The 13,110-nt window shown below is 42.9% G+C and overlaps 3 protein-coding genes across 7 annotated transcripts in view; all 3 read right to left on the bottom strand.

Moving 5' to 3' along the window:
- The window catches only part of COX16 (cytochrome c oxidase assembly factor COX16), a 52,457-nt gene extending 48,676 nt beyond the window's left edge, over positions 1–3,781 (bottom strand). Inside the window, exon 1 of the mRNA XM_069858331.1 lies at positions 3,675–3,781. Within this exon, the coding sequence (XP_069714432.1) occupies positions 3,675–3,734 (60 nt within the window). The 5' untranslated portion in view covers positions 3,735–3,781. The remainder of the gene's footprint in view (positions 1–3,674) is intronic.
- SYNJ2BP (synaptojanin 2 binding protein) overlaps positions 1–13,110 on the bottom strand; it is a 106,457-nt gene that overhangs the window by 6,351 nt on the left and 86,996 nt on the right. For 3 of the 5 annotated variants that reach the window (XR_011337537.1, XR_011337539.1, XR_011337540.1), the window contains one exon: positions 9,410–10,537. Coding sequence is in view for 1 of the 5 variants with exons in the window: in XM_069858314.1 (XP_069714415.1) it covers positions 10,295–10,537 (243 nt within the window). In the remaining 4 variants the exon portion in view is untranslated. Of the gene's footprint in view, positions 1–7,504; positions 10,538–13,110 lie in introns of those variants that run through there. The other 2 variants (XR_011337538.1, XM_069858314.1) reach the window with 2 other exon arrangements.
- SLC8A3 (solute carrier family 8 member A3) overlaps positions 1–13,110 on the bottom strand; it is a 275,261-nt gene that overhangs the window by 201,981 nt on the left and 60,170 nt on the right. The gene's annotated exons all lie outside the window — the stretch shown is intronic.

Below are 13,110 nucleotides of genomic sequence, written 5' to 3'. Positions count from 1 at the left end.
AAAAGACAACATGGTACTGATGAAAAGTCCAGCAGCACTAAGTTCAGCATCTATCTAATGAAAAAAATTATGTACAAGATGCAAGAATTCAGCAGAAACCTTCAGTTTCAGCATTATCAACAAATCCAGTAGAACTTAAAGAGTTACAAAGGCATGCTCCTTCTGATTCTGTGCGCAGATTCAGTGTCTCTTTTGCTGTAATTGATCTTCTAGCACAACTCTGTTCAGGTTCAGAGATGCTTTCAGAGTTCAATAGATAGCTGGGGAACTGACAAGAATTGCAAAAATTTTCTTTTTCTTACTCCTTGGGAAACCTTTGAGCAGCAACAGAGATATATTCTGAAGTATTCACAAGGGAGAATAATTTTAAGGCAGGGAGATATGAAACCCTGGAAAGAAATACAATAGAATATTTCTCTATATAGCGTCGTCTCTGGAGGAAGGAGCTCTGCGGTAACAGAAATGGAATGAAACTAGGCAGTATAAAAGTCTCAAAAATTTCTGCTATGACTTATAGCAAATCATGCAAAACCACTAGGAGGGCTGAAAGGACAACCACAGGTCCACTTTGGCCTGGGAAGCTGAAGTCCCAGCTCCAGTACTGAAGAACTACTGAGAAAAATCTATATCACTGCAAGATGGCTGTTTAATCTCTCCTCAACTCCCCTAAAAATGCATTACAAGTGCTCCTTCCTAACAAAAAGTAATATTTTCCTAACATCTGATCTAAAGCTCATTTATTTTGGTACTTCTTTCCCAAGCTATGAAAAGCAATCACCACTCTCCATATATGGTGTACAGAACTTCTCAGACTTTTCTAAAATAAACTAAGCCAATTCCTATAGGCATTCCGTAAAGGTGAAATACCTGCTCTATCTTTTATGTTGCTGTCCTCTGGACTTTACGGTTTGACTTCATCATCTGTATAATGGTATCACAAAGCTGCAAAATTACTCCAACTGAGCACTCTGACTAGACTGGAAGAGTCCTGGTCCATGTTTTACTTTTCTTTCGACAAGGTTCTGTGTCTCATGACAAAACAGAAACATCATTACAATACTACAGCCACATTATTTCTGCAGGATCCACCCTACCTAAGACATCTCTCAATTTGGAAGGCACCCAATAACTACATTTCATAGTATTTTTACAACCCTTTGAGAACACAAAGGATAAGAAATATATCTTTGCCATACTTTCTCCAACATGCAATTTTCACAGGGAAGATAATGTAGAGGCTTTATCAACGACATGATGTTTTCTATCAGTTCCATCTCTCACCTACTATACTAGTTAATCAAATATACTAGTTATCAAATATCAAATCTTGTATATTTATTATCAGAAAGCAATGGTGACTTTTTACCCAACCAGGTCACCACCTCCAAACAGCTATAATTTAATCACTCAATATTCTCTCCAAGTCTTTTATGGAGTTAAAATTGAGCTAAAGAGTACTAAATTGCCTGGGCTCCCATCACTTTCAAAGCATTACATAAACACTAGGACTGTGACCTAAAACAATATCCAACCTTAAGCATCTAAGAAAGGTGCTATTAAACTAAAGAATAATGTCAGAGCACCCAAAAAATGTCGCAAAAAATTAGAACACAAAATAAATTCAGTCTAAGCATGAAAGCAGCAAAGTTCTGGACATCATGTATGCAGCAGGATATCTAAACAACTGCTACACTATGCTTGATCACTTTACGAAAAGTGTTACGTGAAGAATTTGTCTGCAGCATCAGGGAGTAGAATTGCTGATGCAAATTATTCATGAAGTTGTCATGTTAAACTTTAACTCTATGAAGCGCCACTGTCCTTTTTTGGATCACTCTATTTTTCTGAGGCACGTTGCTGAATATTTGAGGAGGATAATGCTAATTCCTCTAGTAGTATTACACAAATGTTGGAATTATCCTTTGCCCTACTCTTTATCCACCTTGAAATTTGCCTGCTTTTTCTAAACCAGTTGTATATATGGAAAATGAAACACAAATTGCATAAACAGACTGCCTAAGTCAAGTCACTGTCCCGGCTGCTGCTTTTGTCTTTCTTCCCAAGTTTTTATCCATAAGTGCATCCAAGTTGTTTAATCTTTCCTCCTCTACTTAGGACAGGCAAGTACAATCAGCCTGTCTTAAAACTTTAGTTTATTTCTTTGACTCTACAGCTCTTCTCTAATCTCAACTACTCTAAATAGTTACGCCTCACCTTTGACTTTGAGAACAACTGTAACTAAAACCCATCAATCCATTCAAGCTAAATTCTTTTCATTTTCTGAGATATACAAATTACCAAACCAAAACCACTGCTTCAGTTTGATGCTGTGAAAAAGCCAAACTCAATAATCAATGCCAATTTGATTATTAAGCAGGTATTCTTTTAATAAATGGCACTGGGGTACACAGGGAGTAACCCACCTAATGTGTCCAACTATTGAGGCTGGTTACATGACTTATATACTGGTTACACATAAATATCCATATAGATTCCCAGAAAAATGTTACATATCCATCTTTTCCAGGAACTCATTATCATAGTTTATCACCCACTCTTGTAGGCACATCACAGTTTCTTTGCGTCTTCAGACGCCTCTGATCGTCTTTATCTTATCCCCTTCCTCATTGAGCCCTCTTGGTGAGCTCAGGTCTGTCCTTTGTTCCTTCTGGACCATCCTTTCAATACTTGATTTGTTCCTTGTTTCAACTAGTAAACAAGCTAAACTCCTGCTACAATCACATTCTTTCTAACTGCAAGCTCACCAAGATTTGATTCTTCTTATTATTGCTCAAGCTACTTCATTCTCTTAACATAATGATTTATTCCTTCCTTCACTGCCCATGGCAGGGGGGCTGCAACTGGAAGATCTTTAAGGTCCCTTCCAATACAAATTATTCTATGATTCTATTATTATCCTCTTCAAAGCATGGACAGTGCCTGGAAAAACATTGTTTTAAAGAAAACACGCTGTCAGAGGGACATTCTGTCTGACTTTCAAAAACCACAACTACTTAAATGAAATTTACTGCTACTTTAACTTAAATAAAATTTGATCCTAATTCATTCCCTTAACATAACAAAATTCCTTCCTTCAGATTGAAAAGCTAAAGGAAGTCAGGTATAAGCAGCTTTTTTAAGGAAAACCACCAAGATGCACTTGCCTCACTTTCAGTCCAGAACACTGAATCACAGAATCACCAGGTTGGAAAAGACCCACTGGATCATCAACTCCAACCATTCCTATCTGTCACTATGTCCCTGAGCACCTCATCTACCCTTCTTTTACACACCTCTAGAGATGGTGACTCAACCACTTCCCTGGGCAGCCTGTGCCAGTGTCCAATGACCCTTTCTGTGAATTTTTTTTTCCTGATATCCAGTCTGAACCTCCCCTGGCGCAGCCTGAGGCCATTCCCGCTTGTCCTATCACCTGTCACTTAAAAGAAGAGGCCAGCTCCCTCTTCTATACAACCTCCTTTGAACCTCTTCCTCACCCTCTCCCTGACGCCAAGGCCGACCCTGCGGGCGGAGCAGGGTGCACGTCCCAGGCCCTCCAAAACCTGCTCCCCATCACCTTCCAGCGTAACCCCGGCTGCCGCCGCCGCCCCCCGTGCTCCGGCCGAACCCCCCGCAGCGGCCCGGGCCGTGCCTGCCCCCGGCCCCCCGCTCACCAACAGGGGGACCCCGAAGGTCATGGTGCGGCCCCGCCACAGCTTCCGGAGCCTCTCCATCCGCCTCCTCCCCGCGGGCCCCGGGAGGCGCTTCCGGCGGGGCCGGGTCCGCCAGCCGGAGCGTTCCCCCTGCCGCCACGCGCCCGGAAACCGGCGTTCCGGGGGTCGGGCAGAGTGTGTCCCTGCATCCGGGCGCAAAAGCCCTTTGGGTTAAGGGCTGTCATGCGGGAAGAAGTTGCTATTTCAAAAAGTGGAATAGTTTTGATTTATGGGACATCCCACTAGACCAGGCTGCTCGAGGCCCCATCCAACATGGCCTTGAACACCTCCAGGGATGGGGCAGCCACCCTCATTGTGAAGAAGTTCTTCCTTATGTCTAGGAAGATAATATCTTGTGTGCAGTGTGTACTATGCCGACCAGATGTGTCTGTTTCTGTATTCACCTCTGCAGCCTTTCCCTGTCTCATGTGCAAGGTCAAGCAGAGAGCTGGAGCTGATAACAATATGTGGAATATTTCAGAGTGGAATATTGTCTGGTGAGACCACACCTCAACTGTGTTCATTTCTGGGCCTCTCACCAGAATAAGGATGTTGAGGCTCTGGAGCGAGTCCAGAGAAGAGCAACAAAGCTGGTGAGGGGGCTGAAGAACAAGTCTTACGAGGAGTAGCTGAGGGTTTTTTAGCCTGGAGAAGAGGAGGCTGAGGGGAGTCCTTATTGCTCTCTACAACTACCTGAAAGGAGGTTGTGGAGAGGAGGGAGCTGGCCTCTTCTCCCAAGTGACAGGGGACAAGACAAGAGGGAATGGCCTCAAGCTCCGCCAGGGGAGGTTTCTGGATATCAGGAAAAAATTTTTCACGGAAAGGGTCATTGGGCACTGGAACAGGCTGCTCAGGGAGGTCGTTGAGTCACCTTCCCTGGAGGTGTTTAAAGGACAGGTGGATGAGGTGCTGAGGGGCATGGTTTAGTGATTGATAGGAATGGTTGGACTCGATGATCCAGTGAGTCGTTTCCATCCGAGTGATTCTATAATTCTATGATTTTGATTTAAGCTAAAGTACAGTTAAGTTTCATCTAAGGAGCTGTCATTTTTCAAAGTTGGACAGAATGTCCTTCTGATAGCATGTTTTCCTTAAAATGGTATTTTTCAGACACTATCCTTTCTTTGAAAATGATAACATTTTGTGTAAGGAATGATCTGTGCTAAACAGATGTCTCCTGTCATCACCTCTGTTTGGAATCCTAACTAATCTGAAAGCCAAGGTCAAGCAGAGAGCTGGAGCCAGCTCCAAATTAGCAAGAGTTTTGACTATTGCAAAGTTTCATAACATGAAAATTGGAACTTGGAAAGTATTAAAATATGCATAAGATTTCTGGGAAAATTTATATATATGTATGGAAATGGGAAATCCATTCTGTCCCCAGCTCTTGTTTCATTGCACACCATTGATAGAGATTGCTCCCTTGGGTTGCCCAGGCCTGATAAAGGGTGCTTGCTTTCTAAAACTCCAGAATGAGTCTTAGAAAGTTTATTTGCTGGCATTTTTGGTATCAGCTGTTTGTTGAACACACAACCAACATGCTGGTACAGGATTGGCCTATAAATGTCTTCATCCACTTCACTGGCTTTCTTGAGGAGAAATGTTTGTCAGGGAGCATGTCCCCCTGTCCCAAATCAGCCGTAGCCAGGGTGGTCACATTTTACATAGCTGGATTTTACAATTATATTTTACGAAGCTTCCCACTGTACCTGTGGGAAGAAAAGGATAGGGCTCGAGCTATGCTGTCACCTGTACAAGGATGCAGCTGGGATTTAAGATCAGGTCATGCCAGAAGAAGCATGTGTGCTGAGAGGGAAATCAAGGCTTAAAATGATTTTGCTCCATGGCTGCAAAACCTGAGCTGTCCTGAAGCCCCTCCTGAGTCATTTTTTGCAAACATACTATTTTTTTAGGTGTTTGTTTCACACCTGGCACAGCAGCATTCTCATTTTGTGTATTAGGGCTGCTGCATATTATGCTGTTCTTACCATTGATTACGTTTGGTACCTGTGAATGCCCGCTCACTAGTATCACAAAACATTATGAGCTTATATTGTGCTATTATACTAAGGTAATGACATCCATGAGTGGCAGCTCATCCTGTCTGAATTCCAGTTAGTTAGTCGCAAAGGTCTTTGCTACAGTGTGGTCCGTATTGGTGAGGTGAAAGCACTGTCCACAAAACTGCAGTAAGCCAGGCCTGACCCTGAATTATCCTACTAAGATAAATTTCCTTTTGGATGTGTATGGGAAAGGGGAATTCACATTCAGTAAAGCTAGCATTGAAGTCACAGAAATGAGAAAGCAACAACAAAATACTGTAGAGAAGAAGATTCTCGAGATAACACTGAGGCTGATGAGGAGCTCGGTTCTACCACATGGCCGGGTGGTTTGGCACACGAAATCCCTCAGGAGAAGTTCCCTTCAAGAACCTTGAAGGTGAGAGAGGAACATGTTTCTGCAGACAAATCCATTCCATCAGACAGAGGCTGTGGTGTTTTCATATATTACTGTAGCCAAAGGCTCTGCCATGTTCTGATAGCCTGTGGCAATGGAAGAGTGGAGCTGGGAGAATGAAAACTCCTCTTTTAATTACTTCTTGAGTCACTACACAGCCTTTCCACAACCCCAGTCATTGTCTGATGGCAAGCACAGCAGGGACAAAGTGGAACACGGCACCTGCTGCCTCAACTCAGAGTCACTTAAAACCATTTGAAAATAAAACACTGATGATTACTTCCTTTGGTCTTCTACATTTATCACATCAAGGAGTTGGTGGAGGTACTTCACTTAAGTTTTCTGAACATGTCAGTAAGGCACCACACACCTACAAACTAAAATGAGAAGAAAATAAAACACATATAATAAGAAGATAAGCTAATGTTGTTGCAATCTGTTGGCCACTAACTTGTTCTGAGAGCCTCACCAGCCTAGAGGCAAATAAACAGAACTGAAGAATAAAAAAGCAACGTAGCATGAAATGACTGCTTCTAGGACACCTCAATGACATGAAGGCAAAACAGATCTGAATTCCAGAAATGCAAGCTCTTAGTTGGGAGCAATAAGAGCAAGAGAACAGATCTGTGTCCATCCCCGTGCTGTACTGAGGCTACGATGCACTCATCACAGAGCACAAGCTCAGAGCTGGGGGTCTAGCTCACCCAGGGCCTCTGAAAGTACAACTGTCCCTTTTAAAACATCATAAACTTTTTTTAAGAGGTATAGGCCTCAGATCATAAACTCAGGAAGTGGAAACCAACTGTCAAAAAAACTCAGTAAGAATGATCAGAAATTAAGAGAGTTGATATTATAGATAGAGATGTGCTGAGAAGAGAATTTATTACTTTCCTCTTTCTTCTCATGCTAACTTCCAGAAGTGGTTTGTATTGTAACTCTAGCATTCCAGCATTAGGCTAACCTCACCTTCAGTCTTACTGTCTCGCCCGAGTACTATTAGCTTTCTGCTCAAGACATCACCCACAGCTGCTGATGCCCATATGCAAAGTTGGTGCCCTCTCACTCCAAGTTTTAAAAGGGCACCAGAATTCCTGCCAGTAAGAAGAAGGGTAAAGCGTTTGTGCCAGTGCAATGAGGTACTCTTGTTAAGATCCATAAGCTGCTCTTTTGTTTTCATTGGTAGCTGTTGGTATCTTAAATTTTCCCATAGTGTTATGCCCTAAAACAGCAAGAGAAAGCAAATGCGTAACTAAATATAAATGTGATATAATTAAAGAATAGCAATTTTGTAATAACTGGAAGCATGCTGTGCCAGAGGTAGACAGTAAAGTAGACTTTTAAAATGTCTTCATGTTTGATAATCCAAAATGCTATTAAATTACAGAGGTAAAGCTATGATCAATATATGTTTTATTTGCACAGTATCCCTTTGTTCTTGTCATTGTTGGTCAGTCACCTTGAACAGAGAGGAGTGAGGAGAAATGCTTTTGAAGATTGCAATATATTCTGGTTTTGATTTACAACAAAGGTTTGATGCCTCCTTGATGTGACCCCTACTACCATAAACAGACAGACAAACATAGAAGTAGATAAACAAACACCTGTTTTCAATGACATTGACAGCTTGCCCCAAATGTTGTTCCCAATACTTAAAGCACATATTCATGTCCCCAAGGAAGCTGAATGCAGCTTTCTTGCGCAGGTTACCATACGGCCAGTTCAGCATGTTTTAGTTTGTGAAATACTCTGAAAGGGTCTTCTGTGTGAAATGTGCCTATGGAGGTCTAATTCTCTCCTAGATGTATATATGGTGCTTTATCTGGAGCTCAGGTGCAGAGCACAAACATAATGGGGATGGCTGACTGCTTTTTGTCATATCAGGAACTAGGTGTTTCTGACTGCGGTTTCCCTGACCTCGACAAAAGCTCTGGGAAAGCCTCTTCTCACTTTCCTCCAGAGATGGATCTAAAAAGATATTTTAAAAATCACTGCACATAACGTGCTGCTGGCTGTTGGCAGGCACCCTGGGAATTTCAGCCAAATGAAGCTTGCACTTCTGGTTTAGGCTACAATGACCATGACTGCAGGGGAATAGAGAGTGCAACAGTACATTGTGTAACGTGGTTTCTGGGAAGCAGGATAGAGAACAGGATGGAAATCTTATTAAACATCCCTGGGCAATCCAAGGTAATCAAGATTTGTGCTGGACTGGACACCAGGAGCTGCAGAATCACTCACAATGCAGTATTGGCTGTGAGTAGACAAGGTTAATAAGGAACATGACTTTAGTTCAGTACAGAACTTGCAGCAATTTGTTCAGAGGATGAAAATGAGAGGCCTGTTGTAAAGATTTTGTTGCCCAAACATGCATCACTTCAGGAGGAGGTGGAGTGAGGCCATCCTATGAGTTATATTTCCACCCAACATATCTCTCCAAAGCCTCCTGCTTCACTAAGAGCACGCACACGCAGCAAAATACTAAGCACTGTCTGTGCAGGCATGATATACACCATAGCCAAGACCTTCAGCCCTGACAGCACACACGTCCATATACCTGAGTGAAAGAAACAGCTGGTTGGACTTAGCATGCTATTGCAACCAATAGGAGGAAATAACAACCCAACTTAAGGGCTTGTAGTTCTTTCTGCGTGGAAAGTGGAACTCCTGACTTGGTAGTAGCATTTCTAAAATGGCAACCTCCTTCCAACACTACACCTGCTCTGTTTTCATCCTACTTTGTGTATCCAAGAGGAGTTTCAAGGGAGAGAGGGGGGCTGGATTTCCCCTTTTATTCTCTCCTACATCTTCTGACTAGAACTCCTAGTGATGTAATTGAGAGGAAAAGTTGCTGTACTTGTCCTTTCCTCCTCCTTTGCTTTCTCGTCAGTTGTCAGAATAAGCATAAATATGTCCAAAAACCAGATTCTTGTCAAGAGCCAGCCTGGAGAGGCCAGTGAGCCAGCTGCGCCCATTTTTCATGCCACTGAAATAGTGCACACAATGGAAGGCACCATGGTGGCCCATGCAATGGAGGGGTCATCCATGCTTTCCAGATGTGGCCTTATGTTTCCCACTCCACCTCCAAAAAGGGAGGAGAAGGAAACAGATTGACATTCTTTGGGTTCAACATGCATTTTTTATCTTCTCAGGCTGACTCAAAAATAGGCTGGGGAAGGGTGGTTCTAAAGCCACATTTTAGATCTGTGAGTGTAGGATGAAAAGCTGTAGGAAATACTAACCTTCCAAACAGATTCTCTCTCCTCCTTCTTGTGCTCAGGAGGGCCATTTCCCCAAAGACAACCAGCAAATACCAGCTAGGAGAGAGATTCTCAGGGAATCTTAGTATAAAAAGAAAACCAGGAACACTGTCTAGAATTAGGGGAACTAAAAGGGGCCTGTGCCAAAAAGCACCAATAATTGTCAACAGTCACCTCCACACCTACTTAATAGCTGCCTGTATGCCCTAACCCCATCCTCTTTTTGACCCCAAAGAAAAGCAGTTTTAACATATTCATTCAACTGGTGTTGTAGAACAGCAGCACCTTTCATTTGTCCTTCACATGAGTTAGAAACCTGATAATTCCAAAAGGGATGGGGCTGAGTGGAGATTGTTGCTGGTCTAAGAGATGAGAAGGTTGAGTTTCTGGCTCTGCTTCCTTCACTGGGTGTAGGCAGGAGATTTGTCATAGGGGAATGGCAAACCCAGATAAAATAGAGAGGAGACTGCCAGAGTCACATGGGTAGGGGAAGAGATAAAAAGATAAAAGAGTTCCAGAGAAGGAACCTCACAGTATGGTGCTCCCTTGTCCATACCTATGGTCTTATGCCCAAGAGAGACAGCAGTTATCCATGGATCAAGGAGCATGGAGGCCCTGGGAGAGGAAACCAGTTTAGTTGCCATGCTCCTCAGTTCAGCATTGGGGTTCACAGTCATTTTGCGAAGCAACTGTAGTGGCACCTTTTCCCCTTGGAAAAGGGACAGAAGCTTCACCTCCTTAGTAGAAAGGATCTTCCTTCCCCTGTGTTGTCTGCTGAAGAAGAGAGAAACTAAGGTGTGCAAAAAGGTTTGAGAAAAATAGTACAAGAGAGAGGAGGATGTTATCTGAGGGCGTACTGGGCACAGTTTAGACTCGAGTGTGTCTACAGGTTCGCGACATGCCTGAGGCTGAGGGGGCTGCAGAGGTAGAAGGGGACTCCTCATCTGTTGTGTCCTCCTGCTCCTCTTTGTGGAGGCCGAGGCTGATGTGGCTCTGCAGAGCTGCTGGGGTCAGCCACTCCTTGGGGAGGCAGCTCTGGAGGAAGGGGATGCATGAGCTGAAGTAGGCCAGGCGGTTCACCCAGCGAGGGATCTCTTTCCCACACAGTATCTGTGGAGCAAATCAGAAGGGATCATGGTTAATAGTACCAAAACACATGCATGGTGGTGATGTCATCCCCATCCACACTACCACCTTAGCAGGGTGCATTTCCTGTTGCTCAGAAGAGAGCTGTTTGAAATGTAGGGAGCGTCTTCTGCGGTCAGAAACAGCTGTAAATGCAAATGATTACACAACAGATTGACACACTCAGAAAGCCCTTCTAGCCATAGCCCTTGTCAGCATCATAGCAGAGACTGGGAAAAACAGTTCATGGCTCTCAATGCCTTTGGCCTCTTGTTCTCCAGGCAGCTCATGGTTAAAAGGACAGTTCTGCTGGTGCTTCTCAACCAAGACAATGACACTCCTTTTCCAAGCAGCTCAAAAAATTTAGAAAAATATTTAGGCTGTTGCTGGCCAGACTTCAAGGAGCCCAGAAGCTGAGCTTGACTGGGTGGATGGGGCTGCCTAAGAAGCTGTTCTTGCTGCACGCTTTTTTTCCTCGGGCTGACATGCTGGGTCTGTCAAGTTACAGTATCTGGAGGTCCTTTTCCTATCCTAGCACATCACCCTTTAATTTCTCCTCATACGGTACTTCCTAAATGTGGGACAGCAACAACAAACAGGAAAATACTAGCTTCTCACTGGGGCTGTATTTCTTCATAGATGCTCCTGGCACTGATTTTGGTTACACTCTGCTAGGACAGATGTTGTTTTCCTAGGTCATCTTATACTCAGCCCAATGAAACTACCTGCTGCATATGACAGATACTTTCTTTCATAGTATTTGACCACACATACATACAGGTGCCTTATTTTAGTAACTGTGTCTGGCTTAGGCCACATAAGGAAGGTTTCCCTTTACACTTTAGCATTTCCCTTACCAGACACAGAAGAGGCATATGGAACAGATCAGCCAGGGTGCCTCAAGAGCCTGTCTTTAGTAAATATACTGCCCGTGTGGCTCTGCATGAGTATACTGGAGCCTAAAGTTTGTGGCAGGTACTCTAGTCAGTACCCAAATCCTCCTTCCCTCCCAGAGCCATGGAGCAAGACAGTCAGGGAGGAAACACCACCCTGCAGACCTTGTCCCACAATTTTTGTGGATTAGTAGTTCTTACTGCACCCTCTGCCAATACTAAATTCCTTAGCTCTTCCTGCCATCCTCTTCCTATCTAAAACTACACTTAATTTAGTACTAATTACTGCAAAAACCAAGAGGGCGTTTGTCTGCAATCAACTAAGGAGATTATTTGATGAGATGTCTGTTATTGACAATGGAAATGCAGTGCTTAGAGATTTCAAGAGATTTTCAGGAACCAGTCTGGAGCAGTTACTACTGCATGGGCTGTGCCACTTTATAATTCTTATGGCCCTTCATGTATATAGCCTGGGCAGAATGACCTAAACTGCACTCCAACAATCACCTTGAGGATAAGGGAATTAGCTTGTTCCAACACCATAGAATTTCTGATGAGGTGTGGAGAAGGCGGCAAAACTGTGACTGTGCTAATTTGACTATGGAATTCACTTCATTTTGACATACACTGTTTAAAAATCAATGTGTGAAACTGAAGACATTATCATTAGGTATCAGAGAATGAGCAGTCATTTAGCTGCTAAAATTACATGGGAGCATAGACAGTTCTTTACCTAATACACCCCAAGGACTTTTATTTCAGTGCTGCATTCTACTTAACCTCAGATACAGCTATATGAAATCTGTATTTTTTTTTTTTAATTTTTAATCTGGGGACAACTACTTTATTAGCAATTCTTTATCTCCTTCCAGGTCCCTGGTTTCCATTGCTAGAGTCATTGCCAGAGTCTGTAGGCAGTTGACCTCTTCACCTGCATTTAAGGATCATTCATAGATAATTTGCTGATCTACTTGTTTATCTCATCAGATACATCTGATCATTTTCACAAGAATACTGCTGAATTTTCACAACCGTATTCGATATGTTCTATTTGAACATTAAACCTGAGCCAAACCCAAAAAATGCAGCAAAATTGCATCTAGATTTTGTAGCATTTCTCATTCTCCCTCTCCAGGAACTTAGGCAAAATATTGTCAGCATAGGAAGTGACTCAGTTCAGGCTCCACGTGATGTATGCATGCATGTGAGTTTAGTTCTCAAGCAGTCCTAAGTCTTAATAAAGATTTCGCCCCAGATATTAATAGAAAAACAAAAGCAGGGTATGATTCTTCAGAAAATTAGATGCAACCACCAAACTGCACAAGGTAAGACTGTGGTTTTTACCCCTTGCCATAAAGGATATTGTGCTGGAGCATCCAGCAGTACTTAGCTAATCAGGAAACATCAAATAAACCTGACTGCAGTGGGATTAAGCCAACTGACTTTAAATAAACCAGAATGAGCAAGATGAACTGGGAGTTTTACAATTGTATATGAAGCCACAGAAAAATCTACCTACTGCAGCTCTTCAGAGCAAGTCTCAGTTAAAAACTACAGACTGGAACAATAAACTTAGAGAACCCTGTTACCATCCATTGTTTCCACCAGCAGAACTCTTTTTTAGATCTTTCTAGAATCTAGGATTTTACAGGCTTTTTTTCTTCC

The sequence above is a fragment of the Phaenicophaeus curvirostris genome, chromosome 5 (genome assembly GCF_032191515.1).
Source record: "Phaenicophaeus curvirostris isolate KB17595 chromosome 5, BPBGC_Pcur_1.0, whole genome shotgun sequence".
NCBI classification, from domain to species: Eukaryota; Metazoa; Chordata; class Aves; order Cuculiformes; family Cuculidae; genus Phaenicophaeus; species Phaenicophaeus curvirostris.
The sequence above is the reverse complement of the archived record's forward strand: the minus strand, read 5'-3'. Positions and strand labels throughout refer to the sequence as shown.